This window comes from Sapajus apella, unplaced genomic scaffold (genome assembly GCF_009761245.1).
Source record: "Sapajus apella isolate SASKATOON/1434 unplaced genomic scaffold, GSC_monkey_1.0 scaffold3, whole genome shotgun sequence".
Taxonomy (NCBI): Eukaryota; Metazoa; Chordata; class Mammalia; order Primates; family Cebidae; genus Sapajus; species Sapajus apella.
In genome coordinates this window covers 58,491,689-58,517,394 of record NW_022436943.1, presented here as the reverse complement: position 1 = coordinate 58,517,394, position 25,706 = coordinate 58,491,689, and the positions used below count along the sequence as shown (strand labels likewise).

The following is a 25,706-nucleotide window of genomic DNA, read 5'->3' as shown; positions in this document are numbered from 1 at the left end:
ATCTGAGTTTCAATTTACACAGTGATAATAAAGGATTATAACCCACCAAATTAAAGAAAAATGCATGAATTTAGAAGACAGATAAGACTGAATAAGAAAGAGGGAAAGAGATAATGAAAAAGAGAGAAAGGGAGAAAGAAGGAGGGGAAACGATTCCTTTTCGGTGAATATCAACTAGTAAATGTACATGGAATGACTGTTAGAAAATTACCATTTTACAACAATCATAGCAATAATTCAGCTAAGAAACGTTAATGGATCTAAAATTTGTGAGGGAGAGGTTAACGAGGAGCAGGATATTTACAGTCTCAAAGTATCTCCTCATAGAAGTAATAATTAATTACAAAAGGAAAGTAACAATTTTACAGAGGAGAAAACTGGCACCACCTTAACCAAGTGACTGAACTTCTCACCAATAACGATGCAGACATTGTGTGCCCAAGGTATGAGGGACTGAGAAGGACATACCATTACCTCAGTGGCATTCCTGTCCAGACAGTGTGCGACATAAATCGAATTTTAAGGAAACATCAGGCAACTACATGGAGGGGCATTCCACAAAAAACTGGCCTTGTATAGTTTTCCAAAATGCCTATCATGAAAGGTAAAGGTGGACAAAGCAGCTACTGCAAACTGAAACACTAAAGCCTGACACTATACAAAATACGTGATCTTGAATTGCATCCTGTAAAACACAAAACCGGAACAAGCGGTGCCATCAGCATGTGAGCTGTAGATGAGGTAACAGCACTGCGTGGTTGCTAAACTTCCTAATTTTGATCCTTGTACTATGAAAGGGAAGGCCCTTATTTTTAGTAAATACATGCCAAGGTATTTAAGTATTCAGGGGTAAAGAGACCACAATACACACGCACCTGACTCTCAATGGAGTCATGGAAACACATCACACACATAGAGGATGATGAAACCAAGATGGCAAAATCTCAACCGGGAATCCAGGCAAATGGGTACACAAGGTTGCGTCGCATTATTCCTCCGTAAGTTTAATATTCTTTCCAAATAATTTTTTTAATACCAGAAAGAAGAAATAAAGTTCTTAAAAGGGGGAAGGAGGAGGAAGGGAGCAGACAGGTAAACAACTACAGTATGCCATGAGTGGGACTACCAGGATGCTATGGGAACACAGGAGATGGAATTTATCATCTGGAGGAGTCAGGAAGTTATATGTTGCTGCCCCAGTGGTTTCCTTTGTCTTGCAATGATCTCTGTTATTGGCTAACGGTTCTTTGAACAAGACTCCTCAAGAAAGCCCATCCTGGCCCTGGGACAAGATAGATGTCATCTGTGAGCCCCCAAAACCTCCGTGCATTCTTCTACCACAGCATTTAACACATTCCTAAAATTGTTCGGTCTACATGTTTGTCTCCTTCACTGGATTAGAAACTATTTGATTAAAAAATGATGGTGATAATGACAATGATGGCAGCAGCAACCATTTCCTCTGTACTTACTACATGCCAGGCATGACGCCAAACAACTCTCCACACACATCTCACTGAAACCCCAGAGAACTCCGCAGGCCATTTTCTTCTCTTTGTTTTTTTTGTTTAATCACCATTTTCCAGACATGGAAGTGAGGCTGGAAGGGGTTCATGTATCCAAGGTCAAAACACAAAGAAGTGGCACAGCTGAGAGATGAACCCAAGTTTGTCTGACTTAAAATCTGTGTTCTGAACTGCTCTTTTTTGCCAAATAGTCTGAATCTGATTTCAGTATCATTTTCAATTACCCGTGGCTTACACATGGTAGGCAAAAAAAAAAAAAAAAAGAGAGAGAGACCATTTATCTAAGTGTTTGACTCCTGTTTATATTTTCTGAACACACCCAAACTGAAAGCAAGAACATAGGCAGCACAGGTCAGTAAGAGAAGCTGGCCCTAAAAGAACAAAAACAAACAAAAAAATTACAAGAAGGAATTCACTACACTGGGAGCTAACCAAAAGCTGAGGTACAGAATTCACATATAAAAGATGATATATGAGGAACAGAAATATAAGTGTAATAATCTCATCTTAGATGCCACAAATATATTCTATGTTAAAAATTTACAGTCAAATTAAACAAATATGAAATGACCATCATTTAATCTTTTTTAATTTTTATTTTTAATTTTGGGGGGCATGGTAGGTGTACATATTAATGAGGTACATGAGATATTTTGATACAGGCATGCAATGCATGACAATCACATCAGGGAAATGGGGTATCCATCCCCTCAAGCATTTATCCTTTCTGTTACAAACAATCCAAGTATATTCTTTTGGTTGTTTTAAAACATATGACAACCACTAGGGTGGCATTCTGCCATGTGCAGATGAGGGAACAGAGGCTCAGTGAGGTAAAGTCATGGTCCAGAACTCACAGGTCAACTTAGCAGTTCAACAAATATTTGTTGAATAAATGAATATGATGAAAAACCCTCAGGAGTATAAATTTTTTAAGTCCTGAGCACTCATTAACCGTATTCAGCCCTGCCAAAAATTACTAAAACAGGAAACATGGCTTTGTCCAAAATTCTTCCCACATCTGATACCTGGTACTCATCAAGTCTCAGCCCACTCAAGTCAGTAAACAGAAGGCAAGTGGAAGCAGAAATTTCCATACCGACTAACAAATCTTTTGTTACTATTGTGTGCTTCCTTACACAAATCAGATTTGGGAATTTGACTTACATACTCCAAAGCAATTAACTGTGAGGAGTACAATTTTCCCCCAAAATAAACATATTACAATGGTTAGTAACCAAAAGTCAGACTATCCTAACAAGTTCTTTGACAAAAGCTTTCAATTTAATGCTTTGGAACATATTTTTCTTTAAGGCACACTGATTCCTATAAAATGTTAGCTTTGTGGCCTTGAACAAGTTATAAATCCCTCTAACTTCCATTTCTTACTTGTAAAAGGAGAACAACAAAACTAAATTCACGTGGTAGTCACAGGATTAAAGGAAGAAATGTGTGAAGAACGTAGCTACAGCGCCAGGCATACCTTAGGCACTTGAGAAATGGTGGCTACAAAAAAAGTCATGGCTTTCTGCAAATATTGATTAGCAAGTATGCCTCTTCAGATATTAGAAATATGAAAAATATCAGTGCATGAAAATAAAAAGCAATGAACGTTTATCGATCAAGACTCATTTCAGTTTAGAAATAGCTACCAGTGTAAGAGGGTAACCTAGCTATGTGGAGCGCCATCTAGTGGAGGAAAAGCAGAGCACAAACGGCACAAACGTTGCAGTAGGTAATAAGGAAAAATGATGAAAATGAAAACTGCCCTGTTTCTTCATCATAATTTCTATATTTTCTCCCAAGGGAGCTCGAACAAACAGTGACCCTAGGTATAAGATATATGTCAAAAAGAGACATTTAAAAGGGTGCCCTCACATACTCTTGCCCTTTATCATACCAGGGAAGAACATCAATAATATACTAGGAACACCTTTTAAAATCTTTAAAATAGCAGCAGGGGCTGATTGGTGAAAAATTATGAAAATTTACAAAATTATGGAAATTTACATCTTACCAATTCAGAGTAAGATATCTTGTGCTTGTGGAGAGAGGCTGCTGGGTGTCCAGACATGTTTTAAGATAAGCAGTCATAAAACTGTTTATGGAAGCTTCATCTGTTAATTTAAGCTTCAGGTGCTGTGTCTTGAATAGCATAATAAAAATCAATCAGAGCTGTTGCTAATTTTGTGCATGATATTAATGAAAGAAGCTTCCTAAATACTGAATTTCTCCTTCAATATTTCCTGGATTGGAAAACTAAAATAATTCCAACAACATAAAATTACCCTAAGAAATGAAAGTAGATGATTTATATATTAAATTATTATTATATACATTACATCTGAAAAGCGTGGTCAATACTCACACATCTTAGAACATTTAAAAAAATAGGAGGTAATGTTTATTAAGCAACTACTACGTCTTAGACACTGTACTTATGTCTAAAACAGCAACCCTACAAAGAAGGCATAAGGTCCCCAATTTTACAGACAGGGAAACTGAGGCTCTGAGAAATAAAGTAACTTGCAGGGAGTTACAGACTAGAACGCTGTCACCTCTCCTAATCATATGGCTCTTTCTGCACCAGCTCATTCCTTGCTGTATAACTGTTTCCCAAGTAAATGCCACCCAGCAGATGTTGCCACTGGTCAGAAAGTTTCTATGCCATTTTGCCATGCCCCTGTGTGCCCTCTGTACAGTATGCAATCTTCCCTGCTCACTAGATCACTGGTCCAATACCAGATATTTAATTTGAAGAGCCGCATAATCCAAATTCCTGACAAAAGTAAAACACGAAAAACAAGACCCAGTGAAAGCTTCCACCTCTATCTGCTGCTAACAGGTACCCTACACAGTGTTGTACACACAGTTGGGCTGACAAGGATCTGACTCCTGGTTCACCGGTTACCAGCTATGTGTCCTTAGGCAAACCCTGTGACCTTCCTGACCTCAGTTTTCTCATCTATAAAATAAGGCAAAATGACTCTTTTAAGTCTGTTAAACTAATTAAATGAAATGACATACATAAAGCACGTAAACCAGAAAAGGCTCTTGATAAACAGTAGCTGCCATTATTAGCAATTGCAGGGCAAGTATATTTAAACATATTCCTCCCTTCTAGAAAGTCAAAGGCATCATCTGTGGTATACTTTTTTTTTCTTTTGTTAACCTATTTTTAGAAGAGGAAGAATTTACAAATATATGATACACTGACTATGTCCCTCCTATCATATCCCAGCCATTTTTGTGACAGCACTGCACCTCTAGAAGACTCCTTCAAGAGAGAGAACTTCAGCAACAATTTCACTTACTCTCTACACAGAATGTTTGTCTATTTTCTTTTTGGTCACTGAAATATAAACATATTTAAAAATCCTTACTTTGAATGCTTACCGAAGACTGAAAAATACTGCCGGAAAGCATAGGAGAAAAAAAAGTGAGCTTGCCTTTTTGGCAAAACACATTTTCAGTAACCTCTTTTAAAAATTCATCACCAATGGAAATTCCTAAGAGGCTTCTACAATAATGAAATTTTTATTTAAAAACAACAATGTTGAATTCTGTCCTTTTATCTCTTTTCTTAAAGTATCTTATCAAAACACTGCAGACTTGATTTAAAATTTCAGCCTGACTACTTATAAGCTGTGTACCTTGACTGGGCAAGTTACTTAGTGTTTTTGAGCCTTAGAGATGTTATTTGAAAAAAGCAAAGGAGGCATGCAGGGAATAAAACCTCCTACCTTGCACAATCTTGTGGGGATGAGAGAGAATGCACAGAAAGCACCTGGCACAGAAGAGCCCTCCACTTGGTAGCTTTTATAATAATCATTATCCCCAATGCCAAGGAACACTCTCCTTCTATTGTTTTGGTAAAAGATGTAAGTCATTCTGTCTCCACTCAGTGGGGCTGGTGACAACAGGCAAATGGAGCTTTTGATATCAAAGTTGCTGTTGGCATTCAATTTGCGATTTCAATTGCTCCTCTGGCTTTTTGGGTTTCCCTCAGGCATCTAAAACTGAGGATTAACTCTCTCAGGTAAGAAGCCTTATTTGGCATATGACTAGGGTTTCCAAAATTCTGTTTTCAATCTGTCGTCAGGAATATCATTAGTATTTTAGAGAAGGAGAGCTAACTGATGAGAGTGCAGTGATTTCATAAATTCCTTAAGAAGGAATAAAAGTAAATAAACATCTGATTCAAAGCAAATCTGACAGCATCTTCTCATTATCTCCTGGAGAAGGATCCCTACTGTTCAGCCACATTTAAAGAGCTCTGGGACGTTTTTCTGCTTTGTTTAACACTGCATTTCACTTAGAACCTTCTGTCATTGATACAGGCAGAACTGTTAGACTTCATCCCCACCCCCAATTCCCCAGTTCAGGTGCTCTAAAGCCGCAAGAAGCAAAACTCTTTACTGACTGCTGAATTCCAAATACACTTTCTGATTCTGCCACCCTTCATGATAATTAACACATAACACTGAAATGAAGACTAGAGTTCCCAAGGGCCCTGTGCTGAGACTTACCCTAGGTGCTGAAGATACAGAGGAAATCCAGGCCCTGCCTTCCGAGGAACTCACTCTTTACCACGGAAAACAAAGATCCAAATAAGACAGTGTGATGGGATCACACCCTAAGAGCACCGCGTGTTATGTGACACCAGAAAATGGGCAATCTAACCCATTTTGAAAAAGGTCAGAGAACTTACCTTAGAGCAGAAATGTGAAGAAGGAAGTATGAAAATGGATGCTATATAATTTATCTTTCAATTCAGCACAGGCTAGAGGAAAAACAAACTGCACACAAAAAGGCCGGGGTTTTCATTCTCCTTCTGTCCGTAACTGTACCATCACAGGCGGAAAAGTAACTTAACCCTTTAGACCTCTGAGAGTCAGTAGGACATGTTTAAAAAAAAAAAAAAAAAAAATGGACCTGCGAAAGAACAAGGCTTGACCCTTCACTCTGACATTTTATTATTATAAGCATGTAACTGTGGGCAAGTCACTTTAGTTGTCAGAATCTTGGTTTCTACAACTGAAAAACTGGGCTAATAATCTCTCCATCTCTGACCTGTTACTAGTATCGAGATTACAAACATGACCCAGTACCAACAAGTGCCTCAAAAATGTCCATAGGCTGATTTAATAAATCTAAGCCATCCAATCAATAAATATTTCGGGATATTTGAAGAACTAAGATGTTCCTTAGGAAAGAGGGCATCTACAAACTGAAACTCATTCTCAAACGAATACAGAGGAGAGCAGGGGCTTCCGACCGTTGCAGGCTGTGTTCTTTCTCTCTACCCCTAGGACCTAGCAGAGATAACCGACTTGGCAGTTTCTCTACAAGCCTGTTACTAATGTCCAATGCCAAAACCCTGGAACTCACAATCACTGGGTCAGTTTTAATCATAATACACTGTATAAAACTCAGAAATGGCATAGCTAACACTGTGAGTCATCACATTTTCTTATAAAACAAAACAAAAAAACTGATAACACAAAGAAAAACAATAAAAAACTAAAAAGTAAATAATCGTATCCTCCTCCGGATGAAACAGAAAATCAAAAACTATAGCATGAAGGCTCCATACCTAAACACAATTCTGCAATTCTCATTCTTACTCTCTCACTTTACAAGTCTGTGACATTAAAGCAAATCAGAAATGTTTCCATAAGGGTCCCCCAAAATCAAGTTTTAAGCCACTGGGATTTGTGGATTACAAACAGATGTACATAAGATAAAGTAATAATCCTCCCTTTATATATTTTATCCCCCACATTTATTCTAAGTAATGCTAAGAGTTGTAATATTTGCAAAATTGACATAAAACCATTTTGACATATCAACAAAATACTTTTATCAACCTAGACACAAATCTGGACCACCTTAATCTTGAATCCTCTGCTCCGATTTCTCTTGTAATCAACAACTAAATATGACTTGGCAGTGAGCCAGCCACCAATCCATACTTTATATCAGGTAATTAAAAATACAGCGTTATGTAATCTTATTTAATGGTTACTTGGCTTGTATTGAAAATCATCCAAACCAATACTGGAGACTTGGATTAAATTATAATGCGCAGGACATTTCTAAAGATGTTTTTTAGTAAGAGTCAGCACATCCCCTACTAGCAAATATAACATAAAACATACAACACTACTTTCATCTCCAATTAATCTCCTTGGCAAGAACTGCCATGTCAATTCACCCTACAGGCATAAGGGGGTGGGGGGTCAGGAGTGTGATAAAGTGTATTTTCTTTGAGTTTTAACATCAAATAAACGTTAACCATTAATTTTATTAGAGAAACAAATTCAAAGGGCGGGCGTAGTGGCTCACGCCTATAATCCAGCACTTTGAGAGGTCGAGGTGGGCAGATCATGAGGTCAGAAGTTCGAGACCAGCCTGGCCAACATAGTGAAACCCCGTCTCTACTAAAATTACAAAAATTAGCCTGGCATGGTGTTGCATGCCTACAGTCCCAGCTACTTGGAAGGCTGAGGCAGGGGAATCACTCAAACCCAGGAGGTAGAGGTTGCAGTGAGCTGAGACAGAGCCACTGCACTCCAGTTTGAGCAACAGAGCGAGGCTCCATCTCAAAAAATAAACAAATATTCAAGAAACAAATTCAGTATTTAGGAGGTGGTGGAGGAGAGCCACTTATCCTGGGAAAATGAAAATAAAATCAGCAATTAATGCCCACCATGAAACACAAGTCTGGAAAAAATATAAAAGCTAATGTATACTAGACAGAATTATATTTCTTATTGTCATCCTAGCTCAAGTTCTCAAAGACTATTAGGAAAAGAGTAGTAATTCAGTTAGGAAGCTGATCAATCTTTATGAATATTGAATTTTTAAAAAACGACTAAACCTCATCTATAAACTGTTTCATTATCATAATGCATTGATTATTAAACTAATATACACAGGAGGGCCTCAATTCAAAAGTGCCTCTCGGCCTGAACATTAAAATCCTGAAAGATAAATCTACCATGAATGTTTGCTTCTCAAATAAGGCAAATACAGACAGAAACTTTTTGTAAAAATCAGGATAAACTTCCTAAAGGATATACATCATTTCCCATACATTTAAGTCAACTGGAAACAATCATACTAATTACATTGATTTCTGCAGAGTTTTAAGTTAGCAAGTGAGAAGTATTTCATTCCAACTTTTTGGGAAGGCAGAATAAGAAAGCTCAATGGCTTCAGGGACAGACAACTTGAGAATTCAAATTAAATCTCACTTGCCCACAAGCTTAGATAGCTGGGATCCTCAGCTCCCTCCCTGAAAAATGAAGACATGAACATCTTCCATACCGGGATGCAAGTGTGAGGATTAAACTAGCGCCTTGGAAACTTTAAAATGTTATGCAAACTTAAGGCCTTGTTAGAGTTCAGAGATACCATAAAATCTATCTATTACACGGCATGCTAAGGTTTGCAGCGCTGACCCACTCTACAATTTAGTGCCGAAATAGTAACTCCAATGTGACTAACTGCCGAAAACATAGTTGCATTAGAGGCAAACACAAATAAAACTCAATAAGAAGAAAAAGCTTTCATATAGCCAATAAGATGGTCAGATTTAAAAATTAGAGCTTCCTCACAATCATGTAATGTCAGACTTAAGACACTTGTAAATTTGGAGTTGCATAACAGAGCATAATTAATATTTAAAATGATAAAGCTTTGCATTCTGAATATCAGCCTGTGATTTACGAGAAAAATGTTTCAGTCCTAAGTAATCTAAATCAACAGTTAAGACAAGCATCTGAGCAGCACCTCCTCTTTCCTTCACCTCCTCTTTTCCTTCCTCACATATGAGAACTACATTCTTACAAGAATTACTTTTATGAAAAGTAAGGTTATCGAGTTTAACACCTAAAAAAAAACTAAATGGAAACATTTTCCCAACAAATATCTGTTTCAAGTAACTGGAAGCAATGAACAGTAGTAAAAACACAGAATCCAAAAAATTTTGGATGTTTTAGCAACACAATACTATGGCAACATGGCAGAGAAAATAATTCTGACTTTTAAAATAAGATAACACACATACTTTTAGTTTAACTGTTTTTTAATTGAGTACAACCTAACTTTGATTCAGCTTCTTTATTTGGAAAAATGCACTTGAGTTCACACTCCGGAATATTTCCAATGCCAGGGATCTCATGCAATATACAAAGAAATTTCTCTCAGAGATGACAGCCCAGCAGGCAATAAAAGATATATGTAAATCATCAGGCACAAGGAGTACAAACTCAACTGCAGAACTGTTCAGAGGGCACAGACATCAAACTTAAATTCTCTTCCTTGATTTAGGAATGCATGCCCATTACTTTTTCAAGAGTCCATTTTATTAAAGGAATAAAAATAAGCCTGCAATTAAAATAAAATGGGGGAGCTCCATAAGCCCATTTCTGTTCAACAATTAAAACATTCTTAAATTCTTGGAGACAGTAAGAGTCTCTCCAGCTCCATCAGTGGACCACACACACACCCTACTCTGAAGAACTGCCTGAAACAGGCAAATACTGGAGGTCACTGTTTTAAAATATAGGTATCTATATACAAATAGAATATGTCTGCCTCATCTTTCACTTCCAACAATAAAAGAGCCAGGGCGAGCATTAAGAGCAGCAGCCCTGATTCATCTAGGGAACCACAGAGTTTCAGTGCCCAGTAATTCATGCAAAAGGTAACAGATCTGACCAGATCGTGTTGCTGTCATTTCCTAGAAAAAAAAGGCAGACCAGTGGCCCCCACACCCATCTTCATCTGAAACACATATTCCAGGAAGGGTAGGACACTGCTCCTGGGAAGGAAGGCTTAATTTACCGGGCATCCCAGCGGATGATTCAGGAAGCCACAGGAAGAGAAGGCCAGGGGAATACGGTCCCGGGTAGGCATGCCTCCAGAAACCCCCGTATCCCTGTCCCGCGGTACTTCCCAGGACCTTTCACATCCTGAGCTGGCTGGAGTCGAGTGAAAACGGCAAAGACTCTTTCATCACCGCTCCGAACCTCAAGCCCGCCACCAATGAGGGTCACCCAACCCGACGCCCCCAGGAAGGGTGCTCTTTTGCCGGCCTCTTCTCCCCTCCTGACTTCTCCAAGGGCCAGCCTGCAAGGCTTGGCATGGACTGCCAACCCCTGGGGAGGGCTGGCTGCCCCCCCCCCCCAGTGCTGCTGGTGCCTGGACACAGGAGAGACAAAGGGATGGGAGGGAAACTGGGCTCCTCCCCTGGGACCACCGAGCTCTTCTCCTCTCAGGTGCTGGGGTCTGACCCCAACCCTCTTCCAAGGTCCCCAAACTTCGCTAACAATCCAAGCACCTGTTCCCTTCGCCTCTTCTGCATTTGAGCCCAAGTCCTTCCATTTTCCTCCAGCCTCTTCTCCAGTACCTTAGACAAACCAAACACCCTACTTCCCCAAGTCCAACACGCTCCCCTTCCACGAGATAATTCAACCTTGTCCCCAACAAAGCCCCCAATGGTCACTGTTCCCCACCCAGAAGTTTCCCATGGGTGTCCCTGAGTCCCCAAAGATTTCCTTCAAGTCTCACCCATGAGCCCCAGCCTTCTTCCTTTCCAAGCCCCCAAAATTCACATCTGGGTCTTGCCCCAGGTGTCCCACAGCCTCCCAGGTCCCCGCGCAAACGCCCCCGGGGGCCGCCCGGGCCTCTGTCTCCGCCTCGTCCGCTGACAGCAGCGGGCACGGCGGCGTCCCCGGACCCCGCGTTTCCACCCGGCCCCCAACCGCCGCGGGCAGGCAGTTAACGGTCGGCGCCTCACCTTGGTTCACCAGGCGCAGGGCGTGCGTGAAGGAGGGGTCCAGGGAGTCCTTCTCCGCCATCAGCTCAGGCAGGTACTTCTCCTCCATGCTCGCCGGCCGCCGGGCCCGGGACGCGGACTCCAGGCGCACGGGCGGCGGCGCCCGGCAACCCCCGACCCCGCCCGCGCCCCCCGCGGCGCGAACCTGGGGGCCAGACGCGGCGGCGGCGGCCAAGCCGGGCGGTCGGCTGGGAGGCGGTGGCGGTGGCGGTGGCGGCGGCCCGGGGGCGGGAACCGGCCGCTCAGCCCCTATCCCCGGTGGCCGCCGAGTGCCCAGCGCCGGCGACCCCCGCGCTCCGGGCGCGGGTGGAGGACGAGCGGGCGAGGGCGGCGCGGTTAGGCGAGCCCTCGGGCCGGGCGGACAACGTGCTTGGCGACCCTGAGGCAGTCCACGGCGAGCCCCGCCAGCCCCGCCAGCCCCGCCAGCCCCGCCCGCCCCCCCCGGAACCAGAGCTGCCGCCGCCCCGCCCCGCTCCACGCCCGCCGCCACGCCCCCGCCCCCGCCCCGCCGCGCCTGCGCACTGCGCCCACCGCCCCGCCGCGCGCAGCCTCGTGAGGACGCTCCCGGCTGCGAGCCCGCCGGGATCAGCTGGGCGCTTGCCAGTAGGGGCGAGTCTAAGGGCCCCTCCCCCGCGCCCTGCGCCCACCTCTGGCCCTGAGGGTCGAGTGGGGAGCCCCACGACGCTCTTACAGCCTTCCAGATGCACGGGCTGGGAAACTGGGGCTCAGAGAGGTCAAGTGGCTTGCCCAAGGTCACCCAGCGAGTGATGTGGGCAGAAGGTACCAGGGCCGGGCTGGGAAGGGCGCCCGAGTTCGCCCCAGCCGCGCTCTGCGGAAAGGCAGGGGGGCCGCCCGCCCTGCTCCCTGAAGCTCCCTGGACTTCTCTAAGTTACGTCGCGTTGCTGTCCCCTCCATTTACAAGAGAGTAAGTCAGGGCGCCGTCCTTCGCCGCGCCTGAGCTCAGAGCGCCAGCCCCCTGAGACCCTCCAGCTCCGAGGTCGGTTACGTAAAAGCGCGTGCCCTTCTGGCCGTCTTTGTCATCCCGACTTGCTCCTTGGTTGCCATTCTCGTAGGTCATACACCGGCTGTGCCTGGACGCAGATGAGTGAGCCGCGTCTGAGCTCATCCGCTCCCGGGGCGAGGCCCTGGGACGCCCCGCCTGTCGGTGGCAATGCCCTCTGTCCCCTTCCGCCCACCCCCAACCGCCAGCAAATGCTCTCCCAGCCCATTTCAGATTTCCCGAGGCGTGTGGAATAAACGTCCCCCAGGAGGCCAAGGACTCCAGTCCTTGTCCTGCCATGTTTCCTGCCTTTTAACACCCAGCTCAAGTTCCGGCCTCAATGTCACCTTCCCTGGCAGCCTCTCAGGACCTCCCTGGCAAAGCCAGTCATTTCTCAGTGTCCCCCCAGCTTGGTCAGAGGTCATTCACAAACAGCTGTAATTCTATTTTCCGTGGGCCATGAGCGTCTTAGGGACAGAACTTGAGTTTTGTTTTTGAGGGGGAAGGTTCCCAGCCTGTGGTACAGGGGGCAGGTATGGGGGTTACCAGAAATGTCCCTTGAAGGAATAAGTCAGTGGCATGCCACTTTCAGCCAGTGGCCCAAGGACAATCCCCACAGTCCTCCAGGCAGTCCCCGCACTCCCCAAGGGGAGTGGGAGGTGGCAGAAGTCTTGCAAGCTCTAAGTCCCAGACCCCAGTACCCAACTGCCCTCACTTGCAAGAACCCAGTGCTCCCCGGGGAAGGTGCCATTTCAGAGTCCCCAGTAAGAGTCTTCCTCATGTCTCTCTTTAGTCTAAACTTGCAAGAGGCAGAAAAATGACACAGTTAAAAGCAAGGCCTCTGGGGTTCAACAGCCCAGATTTGGAATCGTGGCTCTGCTGCTCACTCGCTGAGACCTTGAGCCAGTTTCCTCATCTCGGGATCCTCATCTGTCAAGTGGCAATGACAACCAAACCGATTTCCTAAGAAGTTCACAAGGATTAAATGTGTTAACTCTTAATGAAATACCCAAAACAGCATTCCACATATCCTAAATGCTGAGCTAATCTTTGCTTTGCGTTTTTCCCTGCTGCAGGACCATCCTCTGGGCCTTCTGGGCATCCTGAGCCTCCCTCGCCTTCCCTTCAGCTGTAGCTCCCAGGGACACTGGGCAAACACCCATCTGTGGAATCCTCGCTGCCGGAAACAGTGCTTCCCCACGGGCCGACTAAGTGAAGGACCTGGGGCCCAGAGTCAGGCTTGTAGGCTGCTTGTGGCTGCTTTTCTCAGTCCCGGGTCTGTGACTGGCCTCTCATCCCCAGAAACAAAAGGGCACTTCCCAAACCACCCTCACCCAGAAGGGAAGGAGTACGGATGGCTATATCCCTGGCTTCTACCCGCCTCGATATGCCACTTGGTTAATTAACCTGGAGGCTGAGCTTCTCAGTCCCCACCCCCAAAACCTGAGTTCTGCCAGTAGTACTGTGGGTCAACAGGAGGGACTTATGGGACAATGTCTTTTCCTTTTACAACTGAAGGGAAGCACACACTTCTGGCTTATACTCCTGTGCCACAGGACTTACATTCAAGGGTGGGATTCCCTAACAGCTGCTTGTAAAGGGGGAAAGAGGGATGGAGAGTATCTGGGATGAGCACAGAAGAGGAGAAGGGGGGCCTGGATGCCCAGAGGCTTCATCGGAACATTTAGACGCTCTCTATTCTAACAGCTCTTCTCCTTCTGTGTCTTCCATTCAGACCATCTGCCCCAGTGACAGTCCAGACCTTGAAGACTCACTGTTTTTATTAAGCACCGATGAAGGGTCAGCCCTGTGTTTACAACTTTGCATTAGCTATAGTTCTCTCAACACCCTATAGGGAAAATTCTATTTATCATCACTTACAAAGAAGGAAACTGAGGCCCGGAGCAGTTTAATACCACCCTGCGTAAGGTTCCACAGCTGTCAGCGGGGGATCCCAGGCCAGCCTGACTCTCTGACCCTTCTTTCTCTCCCTTCCTGGTTCTGCCTTCCCAGGTAGCAGTCTCGGACACTCCTGACTGGCTCTCTGTCCCGCCCCGATCTGAGCTGGCAGAATCAGTCTACCAGCAGCTGGGGAGGAGGGCTATGCACTGAGAAACTGACAGCAAGGGTACTGAATCTTCTGCTCCAGACCCTCCTTCTCCGAGAAGCTTCCAAGAGGGCAGGTGCCAAGCACTGGGAGTGTTCATGCAGGGTCCTCCAGGGAGGAGGGAGATGAATGTTTCTGTGAGATGCTCAGGAAATTGTCCCCACCCACCAACCTGGCTGAGCTATTGGCTGTGGAGCACCTCCATGCCATGCTGCATACTCTGCTGATCTTCATGAGATCACCATCCTGCAGGCATTAACACTCAGATACTTTTGAAAAGGAGAAATCAGGTCTTGGGAAAGGTGGTGATTTTCCCGCAAGCAGCTGCAGATGGTACTCACACTCAGGTCTTTCAGCTTCCAGGTCAAAATACTGGTGTATTTTCTGTAGAATACACCAGTACTCACTGAGCACATACTATGTGCAGAGACTGCTCTGGGTCCAGGGGTCATAGCCATGGGCAGGATGGACTTCTCCAAAGGCCCTTAAGGCCAAGGCTCTTGGGGCTGCTCACTGCATCTGCAGAGTTTGTGGTTACACTGACCAGATGCTCGGTCTAGACTGGAAGCCCCATGCTGCAATAAAGAACTGTGGTTGCTCTTTCTTTTCACGTCTAGGTCTGGGACTAGCCTCTCAGCCCCAAGACAGAAGGGTACTTCCCAGACTCACTTCACCCAGTGACACTGGGCCATCTCAGAAAACACAGCAAGTCCCTGCAGCCCCAGCTCCCTGCCATGGCACTGTCTGCCAGAATCCACACCTGCCTCCTCTTTCCCCACCTGCTGACTCCTGGTGAGAGACAGATGTGTCCCTGACCTTTATGACACTAACGGCAGTAAGTCAGACAGCCACAGCAACTTAATGTCATCAGACGAGACACAATGTAGGGAGTGTGTCTATGAGGAAGTTTTCATATTTGCACAGAACTGCTGCTCACACTACCAGCTTCCTCTTCCTCTTGTTTAAGAGTGGTGAATCCTATCCCAGTTACTCCAAAACTCTGCAGTGCCATACTGTGAAGTCCTAATCTGACTGCACCGAAGGCCAGAGAAACCTCAGCTTGGCCCCCAGTTGTCCTGCTTACTGTCCTCCTCACAGGATCATTCCGAGGTTGAAACTGAAGCATTAAGCTCACGCAGGTATCATGTGCATTTTAAAGCTTTTCCACTCTCTGTTGTCTCTACTCTACCAGCATTGTTTGTGTTCCTGTTCACGCGTAACACAGCTGATCCTGGTCATCTGTGGACCCCTTTGCCTTCACACTGTCCTCAGAGCCTGCTCAGCTGCCCAACCCCAGTGCCTGGTCCAGCGGTCAGTTCACAGCAAGCACTCAACGTTCATTCTGGATGCATGTCTTCTGAAATGCAGTCCTGGAACAGCACTGCTACCCAGCCACCTGAGCTCAATGCGTTTGTCATGTAAGACAGGCACCAAAAGCTGGCACAAACTTACCTAGGAATCAGTCATTTATGTGTCTCACACACACACACACACACACACACACCACCCAATGTGAGGGTGGATGGAATCAGACCTTCAATCCCAGTCACTCACATACATGAAGACACCTATCCTTCTGTCTCTGTACCCATCTGTCCTACAAATCTATACCCTCCTCTCAGTATTTGGTAGATGGAAACTTCAGTTTCTCTCGCCAGATCTCTTCTTTGACGAAAGAATCCAGTCCTCCTCGATGTCTTTCTGCAGCTTAAAAAAAAAAAAACACACACACACACAGATATTGTGCACACACCCCCTAGTGGCCACATGTGGAAACACATGCCCCACAAAGTTCGCATTGGGGTTGATAACCACCAGGGTTTGAGAAGGAAAGCCCAGATAGCAATTCCATCCTAGGAAGGTGGATGGTGAAAGATGATTTTATGTGGAAGACAGTAAAAAGGAAAAAGACAAAGAAAAGGGGGCAGGAAAGAAAAATGTGATAGAGAAAAAGAAGACAGGAGAACAAAAGGAGGATTAAAGAGAGAAGAGAAGAGAAGAAAATAAGGGAAGCTTAAAGGAGGGATGTTTCTCAGTGTTAAGCCTTTCTCTATTTCAAATATAGGCACAAAAGGTAATGTAAAATAACAGTAATTGGTGTGTCCAGGGTCATCTGGCCATCCTGTAGCACAGGCAGGTGGGGACAGACGAGCCAAGGATGAGAGGGGACAGGGCCTGTATCTGACCCCATCACTGCCTGACGTGGTAATATTTTCAAAATCAAAAGCTTTCTCTGCCTCTATTTCTGAGCTTGTAAAGGGTAGCTAATAGCGGCTGTTCTTTTCCTATTTTATTGAGGCCTGATGAGAACAGTAAAGATTTGCAGAGAAAACCCTGAAAAGTGCTCTCAGCTCTTGGACATAACCATCACAGAAATGTGTTTTATTATTTTTCTCAATGCAGCAAAAACCCTCTATCCTTTGCTTCCTGGTCTAAAAGATTCTATGTGATGCTGGAGTGCCCAGAGTACTTGCTGTATTTCAACAATGCGTCAAGTCATCACCACCTCAAGTGCTTTGGAAGACGCTGTGATTTGGAAAGCACTGTCAAAATGTAAAACATTATTGCCACAGTAGTAAAAATATCTGTGTCCATCTCCTAACCCACTATTTCTTGTCAGGATGCATAGAGATACACACAAAGCAATTCCATTCACATTAGCAGAATGTTTTACAGCAGAATTGCACATATCTGAGTTTGGCAACATAATCAGAAACAAAATATTTCTGTCAGTGTCAAGTTACCCTTAGTGTCTGAACAGCTACCAAGGGGGTGATAAAGTGTTTAGTATCCACTGCAAATGTGAACATCCGGGGCTCATATAAAAACGCCAACCTGGGCTCGTGTTTTTCTTAAGAAAGGAAGAAACAAACTTTACAAAAATGGCTGTGGAAAAAGAATGGACATAAAGCTGAGATTGTGTACTTATGTTAGATCATCAAATTACAAGAGAAACATTTCTTCTCAAAACCAAAGTAGGCTTTTGTTGGTGACCCAACTGCAGACTCATTGAAAGTCTCTGTAGATTTCATTCTTTGGTATCTCTCTAGCATAGCACTAGCCTTCCAACTAATACCAGCCTCACCATGTCTGGATTTATACCAGGGTGACACAGAATGCCTCAAAATCCATTGCTTGTTGTTAATGGCGGGACGAGGGTTACAGGTTATACCTGGACAACCTTGATCGACTTCATCATGCCTCTGATGACAGCTGGCATATGTGAACACTCCAGCTTCCTCTGGCAAATGTTATCCTGAGAGCAAATTCTCTCTTGTCTTCATAGCCATACTTGTTGGTCTGCAAGCAGCAGCAACTTAGATGTACAAACTCATGATCTGTGCACAGTTCAACAGTAAGTTACCCCTGAGCATATGGCGGTTGAGGCCATAAGCTGAGGAGTCTGACGCTGCTGTGGGCCTGCCCCAAATAATCGGGAAGGCTTGGGCAAAGCAGTGCCTTTGGGCCTCTTTTTCTGCACTTGCAAAATGAAGGCAATATCACCCCCTTCCCTGCAAACAGTTACTTTAGGACCTCCATGAGCTGAATATATTTAAAGTGCTTATCACAGAGCCTGGCACTCCAGGGGCACAGAATGGCTGCAGCATCAGTAGAGCAACACCATCCAAATGTGAGCCACATGTGTAGTTTTAAATTTTCTAGAAGCCAGTTGACAATGTATAAAGAGACAGATGAAGTTAGTTTCAATATGATTATTTATTTAATCCAATATATCAAGAATACCATTTCAATATGTAATCAATAACTTTAAAATATTAATGAAATTTTACATTCTTTTTTATTTTGACTAAGTCGTTGAAATCTGGTGTGTAGTTTGCACCTATAGTACATCTCAATCAAAAGTAAAATTTTCAACAGCTAAGGTAAAATGTGGTTCTATCCAAACTATAAAATTGTGTTAATGGAAAAATACTTTACACTGCTTCTATTGTAAAATTTAACTTCAATTAATTAAAATAACATTAAAACCAGTTACTTACTCATGAGAGCCCCAATTCAAATCCTTATTAGCCACATGTGGCTGGTGGCTGTGGTGTCTTCATTCCACCCTGGGCATCATGGCCTGATTCCAGGCAGGAATAAGGAAAAGGGAAAGAGCTAAAGGGGGAATTCTCAGCACCTGTTGAGTCTGCTCAGCTGGTAGGGTACCTTGTTGGAAGCCTCATAAAATGGCTTTTGCTGAAGTATCATTAACCAGACTGTATCACACATGGATGCCCTTATTTGCAAGGGACAGAGCTGGTAACTATGGTGTTTTCCCTGGGCACGTTGCATCATCCAACAAACGTAGAGTTCCTCAGTCAGGAATAGAGGAAGATTGAAATTTAGGAAGCAACTGGCAGCCTCTGTCAGAGCTGGCCTCTGCAATTATGACCACTTCAACTGCTGGTGCTATTACTATATAACTACCATCATAATCTCAGATGATCTGGAGGAGGCACTCACAATCTTGAAAGGAATAAAACAATAGAGTTGTTCATTTTATGCTGATTCAAGAAAACAAAATTCCCTTTACTGCATCAGATCTGACAATTCAGCCAGGTATGACCCAGGGAATCAGAAGAGCCAGGAAAGGGAGGGTAGGAGGACTGGACTGCCTTTCTGAGTGGACTCTGGATACTAGGAAGAAGTAGAGTCTTCTAGGCAGAACAAGGTGTGTTGTGAGCAGGAAATCCCTCCTTTGTGGGGCTGAGGGAGAAGCTGTGGCTCAGTTAGTGCTGGATGGGGACTAGCTGTAAGCAACCAGGAGGGAGACTAGCTGGAAGGCAGGTGTGTGCCCCCTACTGTGGCCCTTTCTTTCTTACGTGCAGCAAAGATGTTTCCATGGGCTCAGCTGTAGCTTGGAGGTCTTTGTTGAGATGCTGACTTCCTGTGCTCTCATTTCCTCACTATGCCTCTGCTCATTGCTAAGCAGGAACAGATGCACTGTGAACCTCAGTATTATCTAGATAGGGCCTCGTTTCTTCTTGGAGAGTTGCTTAAAAACCTAAGCCTCAAGGTGTGATCAATATTAAGACCCTTTCATAGGCCAATTGTGAAGGTGAGATGAACAAATGCATGCAAAATCACTTCAGCCCCCAGCACAGTTTTTTTTTTTAATAAACTTTTATTCCAAGTTTTTACTTATGCTAGAGTGAGTTTTGTGTTTTATTTCATGTATCCTATAATTTCATGTATTGGTCAGAATCCTGGCAGGAAGCAAATGGTGCACTCAAAAGGAGTCATCAAAGAAAGTGTCACAAAGAGCTATTTACAAGGTGTGGGAAGGGCAAAGAGACACAAAGGGAAGAGGTTAGCAGTCTAGGCCACCAGTGCCTGAAGAGGCCAGGGCAGAGTAGATGTCAGAACCTGACTGAGCTGTGGAGGTGGGAGCAGGCCTCCAGCAGGAGCTGTGGCTGAATATGGAAGACACCATCACTGCTGAACAGTGGCAGGTCCAGAAGGAGCCAAGGCACTGAGCTCCCTGGCCTCACTCTTCCACCCTCTGATCTACTGCGAATGCCTCCCACTGGTTGAGTTGGAACTGAAGCCAGGGGCAGGGGAGACCGACTGATGTATCCCATAAGGTAAATTTCTCAGGATAGAGGCTGAGGTTGAAAAAGCTGGAGGATAGATCTAGAGGAGGCAAAGAAGACCAAACCCCTTTGCAATGTGCTGTAGTAAATAATTTTACCTTAAATATCTGAAACTAGCTGAGTGGATTTCTACTCTGGTTAATTATGTTTTCTCCCTGAAGTATTTGGTATCTTCATTCAGGTTATGCATATACGTGGCTTCTGGTTGAGAAGCCAGAGACAGAGAGGTGTCCTGGTGCCACAGAAAGAGCACAGGTTCTGGGCTCTCCCGGAATTTCACACCATGCCTCTCTCATTAACTCATTATGTGATCTAGGACAAGTTAACAGGCCACTCTGAACCAAGCTCTCTAATCAGTATCATGGGAGGAAAAGTGGTCACCTCGCTGGGTAGTTGTGAACATCAAATAAAGTAGTGTGTCTTTCATGCCTCTGCTACCCTGTGGAAGCTGTAGACACAACGGCTAGGAGCTTGGATTCTCAAAGTAGAATCTGTGGGTTCAAATCCAAGCTCTGCTATTTTTAGGCTCTGTGTCCTTGGGCTAATTACTTAATCTTTTAGTATCTCAGTTTCTTTATCCATAAAACAGAGAAAAATTGTCCCCACCATGTAACGTGGTTGTGAGAATTAAATGTTCAATGTCATGAAAAGTGATTGGGACAGAGTGTGGCACTTGCCAACACTCAATGTCCCCAATTATATGTAAAGCACTGAGCCGCACACAGTGTGTACCCAATATCTATTGAATGCCCTTCTTTCCTTCAAGGAAAGTGTGAGGCTTGATCAGCACTAAGGGCGTGGACAGCGCCCTGTTGGACTCTCCCAGAGCGACTGCCCTGTTAGATCCAAGATAGGCAAGTGCTGGAGGCATCGGAGCAGGAACAAAGGATACACTAGGGCCCCTGGATGATGGCCCACAGTCCTCAGGTGAAGAGCTGCAGCCCCGACACTTCTGCCCAAGAGATAACTGGGATTCTTTGTCCAAGTATAGGGCTGCCTAGCATAGTAGTTAAGATCCTAATTTAAGGAGCCAGCTTCACTCTAGCGGGGTGATTCTGAGCTAGTTACTGAACATCTCTGTGCCTCAGTTTCCTCACTTGTACAAAGAGGATTACAATGGCACCTACCTCATCCTCACTGAAGATGAAATTAGTTAATAGTTGAAAGTGCTCAGAACAGGGCAAGGCACATGGTAAATGCTTTATAAAGATTTCTTAAATGAAGAGAAAAATCTCACTTCAGTAAACAAATTTTGCCCAGTTGATTTCCCTAGTGTTCAGTACTGGTCTGAGTACTGTCCCTCTCTTGGGGGCTGAGATCAAACAAAAACCATGCGTGTCTGTCCAGGATAAAGATAGAAAATGCTTAAGTCAGCAAAATCAAGAAGCCATACATTGATACAAGTCACTCAAATCCACTGTTTAGCATTCTACAGTCTCAGAATAATTTGAGTTTGTAAAACTCTCACAGACTAAACAAAGCCTTGCCAATATTTCCTGATCAAGGGATAATAGAATTAGTCAATTGGAATGAAATTATTGCTCCCTCTTTACTAGCTTGTTTGCATGACTTGGTCAAGTTATTTCACCTTTCTTTGAGCCTCCATTTTCTCATCTATAAAATGGGGATAATAATTCCTATGTCAAATATTCCTATAGGCGTATAGCAGGTACTTAGTAAATGAGAGTGGTTTCCTTCTCCTTTTCATCTTTGAACATCTATGAATGTGGAGAAAGTCTAAAAAAATCCAGTTTGGGAGACTGAATTTCACAGAAGTCATCAGTTAGTTAAGCATCAACAAGTTTGAAGCCAAACATCCATCAGGGTTTGTTTGTTTTCCTAACCAAGCAATGTAGGGCAATGTTTCCTTCCTGTGCTAATCAGAAAGAAGTCTCTATTGTTTTACTTTGAACAAAAGGGCTACTTCCTCGGAGGCACAGCAGGAAATGCAGATTTTGGAGCCCAGCTTTTCAACCCCAAGTATGTGATAACTTTTAGAAAGTGACAACTTTTTTAAGCCTCAGTTTCCTCAATGGTAAATATTGACCTTACAAAAATATCGGGATAAATTAAGTAATACTTTATACATACAATTGCCTGCACACCATATAGGCTCAGTAAATGATAATAATCATAGTAAGCTCATGTATCCTTGAATAAAATTAGGCTTCTCATCAAATCAAACAAACTGTATAAAGCAGATAAGAAAAAAAAATCTCCAGAAATTGCTCTTGCACTGATTTTTCTAGATTTTCTAAAACATAGGGAGGAATAAAACGTTATGTTCCAAAGAAATAATGTCACTTCTGTTGAAGAAGCTGTTAAGTTTTAATGACATGAGAACAATTTACTTCAAGTAGAGGCCACAGAGATACACCCAATGCTGGAAAATTTGCTTCTAGGCAGGTCTTTAAAATTAGCCGAGAACCTGAGGCTGTATGGGAAGAGCTGCCGTGATCAGTCGTTGAATAGTTTCGCCAAGATGTCAAGTTTTCTTTTATAACAGGCCCTCCAATTAGCCTAAGACCCCTTAGAACAAACAAAATCCCTGATTAAAGGATTACTATGGTCTTGTTTTTGCTTTGCTTCTCTACCTTTCATAAAATAGTTGTCCATCCTCTTACAAATAGCTTTTATTTTGTTCTTCTTTCCCTAGTCTCCAACTCTTATTCTCTTTCAGTGTTCTCTATCTCAATGAATGGCCTTTCCATTATTCCAGAAACCTGAATGCCACTCCATCCCCTTCACTCCCACAGTGACTGTTAGCCCTTCCTGTTGCTTTTCCTTCTAAATATTTCTGGATTCCTTGTACTTCTCTCCCCTACTCTCTCTTCTCCACAGTCCTCTCATTGGTCTCATGCCTTCTAGCCTCCCTCTTGTCCATTATCTACACTGTACCAAGACTGATCTTTAAAAATGCAAGGCTGGTTTTCTCATTGTCATTTAAAACCCTTCAGGGGTCTCCAGTGCTATTGGTTTAGATGAAGACCAAACTATTGAGCCAGGAAGGCCCTGTGCAATTTGGTCCTGACTACTTTGCCAATTTCTTCTAATATTACTTCAGCCACATAGATATTTGAGTTTTGGGGAATGTATCATAAATGAATTGAATGGATGCTCCATAACCTACAATGGCTCCTTTTGCTCATAGGATTAAAGCTTAATATTCTTCTGACTCTGGCTATTAACTCATTTCCATCATTTCCTTCTATCGTGTACTGCTCTTCTTCGTACCAAGAGAACAGTTTTTTCCGTGGCTGGTGTCTCTCCCTGGGGGTGTCATAGGCTTATATACCTCAAGCTCTGATCCCTCTGCCAGAATGTCATAATGGTGAATTAAGATAGAGTCAACAGATATTCCACAACCTTAACCTATCAGCCCATCACACATGCACATGCTTGCACACATGCATTTACGCATAGCTACATATACATGAGCACATGTGCACATGCATACAAGTACACACACACACACACACTGCTCCCCAGATTGCAGCACCTAAGCCAGCACCTGGGAACTTAAAAAGCTCAGTAAACCAGTGTAGTAAATCAGTGGAGTTAGAGATACAGCTACTGTTTCTGAGCACAGAAAAAAATCTCATCCCTAGCGTCATAACTCCTTCGTATTCTTTCCCCTTGGTACTCATCTCTGGATTGACTTCAGTGTTTACTGATTGCACATGATGTGCCTGCTACTATTTCAGGCTTTGGAACAGGTTCCCTACCCTCAAAAAGCACGGAGTCTAGTGGAGGGGCATACATACTACTTACTAGCTTCATGGCCTTGAGGAAGTAACTTAGCCTCTCGTGTCCCAGGTCCATTATCTAAAAAATGAAAATATCAGTGTTATCTTCACAGCATTGTTATGGAATGAATTAAACTAACTTGTCAGTTGCTAAGAGCTGGCCTCATAAGACTGATGTGAAATATAAGGAGACAATACAAGGAAAGTGCTTAGAATAATATTAGGATGACATCCCTCTGTAATAAATACTAGTTTCATATTTTTATTATGATAACAAAGGAATGTAGAGTTGCAGATTGTAATAAGTTCTCTGAAGAAGGAAGACCAATGCAGTGATAAAGATGATTCAGGGAACATCTCAAAATTTGATGGAGGGAAAGGCCCTCTGAAGAGGGACCCATTAAGATGTGAAGGAATCAACCATGACAGCCGGCAGAGGTTAAGGGTCAGGTCTGAAATGCAACAGAGCAAACTTGGATCTCCAGGACAGACAGCACTGGTTCCAGTGCCTTCTCTGCAGCTCTCCAACTGTGTGTCCTCCAGCCAGTCATGTCACTCTCTGAGGCTCAGTTTCCTTATCTACAAAATAAAAACTAGAATGTTCATTATATAAAAATGAGCATAGCAATAATGGAGAGAAAATTGTCAATGTAGAAGATTTTAAATAAAATGACTCACATAAGTCACCAAGCACAGTCTCTCACACAGTAGGCATTTAACCGATCACAGAGTGCTCTCTCTCACTCCATCTGCTCTTCTATGCTAAGTATCTTCCAAAATTCACAATTGCCTCCTGAGACCACACGTATAACCAGTAAGTCAGGAGGCTTCAAAGCCATGCAGATCTAACTCCAAACTCTGGGTCCTGCCCACTTCACCAGTCAAATCCAGAATCATCACAGTAGCTAACCAGTGGGTGGCGCACTTCTTCTAACCCAGGCCTTTTCCATGCATGTTCTCTCTACTCACAGTATCTCAGTAAAGAGGATTCTATTCTTTCCTGCTCAGTAAAAATAATTCTGTTTTTCCCCATTCTGTTCTTGTCTGAGACCGGAGCCTGTGCTAACTTGTTCAGTAATGGGGCTTCCCTGAGGATTTGTTTTCCAGGGTGTCCAGCCTGTTTCATGTGTCCCCGGTCCATACATGGGCTTCTTTCCAGAGAGAGCATTCTCCTGTGTGCTCAGTCTCCTACACCTACTGGGCTCAATCATATTCTTGATTAGTGTTCACTTCTTTCAGGAAAGTACTGGATTGCTCCAGGCCACAGAGATCTGAGCTGATCTGAAAAAGTCAGGACCTTAGCTATACCTAGTCTTAGATCTCTTTTTGTTAACTTACAAAAGATTTACCTTTTCAAGGTGCTGAAATTGCACCTGCCTCCCTCCATTCCTTCCCTGCTGTCCTTTTCCTTTTTCCCTCCTCTTTTATTCTTTTTTCCTTTATTTCCCTTTGTGCATTGTACAGGTCTGGGGACTTGGTAAATTGTCAAGTCCTGAGGACATTGCATGAGAGGCAAGGGAGAGGAAGAGAGACTATTCCAGTGATTCCAGCACGAGTGCATTGCACCAATTCCTCACAGCTGGAAGTAATGTCTGGTCTCTGAACTAAAACAGTACTTTTTCTGAAGAAGTCACCTTTTCTGAAAGAAGAGTTAAGATACATTTCTGATAAGGAAGCCGGGGAGAGGTCAAGAGGCCGAAACACTGGGAATGTTGGGTTGGGGGCTGGGGCAGTAGTTGAAATTAGATTTTTGTGCAGTGTCTATCAAAGGATATTACCATTCCTGTTCACAGATAAAGAAATTGAGGCCAAAGATTATTCAGCTTCTAAGTCGATGAGGTAGTGCACTAAATGGTGAAACTTTTCCTCTGGAGAATTACCCC

General features: G+C 43.8%; 1 protein-coding gene and 1 long non-coding RNA gene across 9 annotated transcripts in view; one reads left to right on the top strand and one right to left on the bottom strand.

Moving 5' to 3' along the window:
• Nucleotides 1-11,859, bottom strand: part of KHDRBS3 (KH RNA binding domain containing, signal transduction associated 3) — a 198,895-nt gene extending 187,036 nt beyond the window's left edge. For 6 of the 8 annotated variants that reach the window (XM_032254249.1, XM_032254282.1, XM_032254304.1 and 3 more), the window contains exon 1: nt 11,335-11,850. In XM_032254249.1, the coding sequence (XP_032110140.1) occupies nt 11,335-11,422 (88 nt within the window). In that variant the 5' untranslated portion in view covers nt 11,423-11,850. Of the gene's footprint in view, nt 1-10,379; nt 11,212-11,334 lie in introns of those variants that run through there. The other 2 variants (XM_032254238.1, XM_032254260.1) reach the window with 2 other exon arrangements.
• A 67-nt stretch (nt 11,860-11,926) lies between these two features.
• On the top strand, nt 11,927-16,195 carry LOC116534154. Its single transcript, XR_004261606.1, has 2 exons — nt 11,927-12,298; nt 13,167-16,195. It is a non-coding gene; the product is annotated as an uncharacterized LOC116534154 (long non-coding RNA).
• The last annotated feature ends 9,511 nt before the right edge of the window (nt 16,196-25,706 follow it).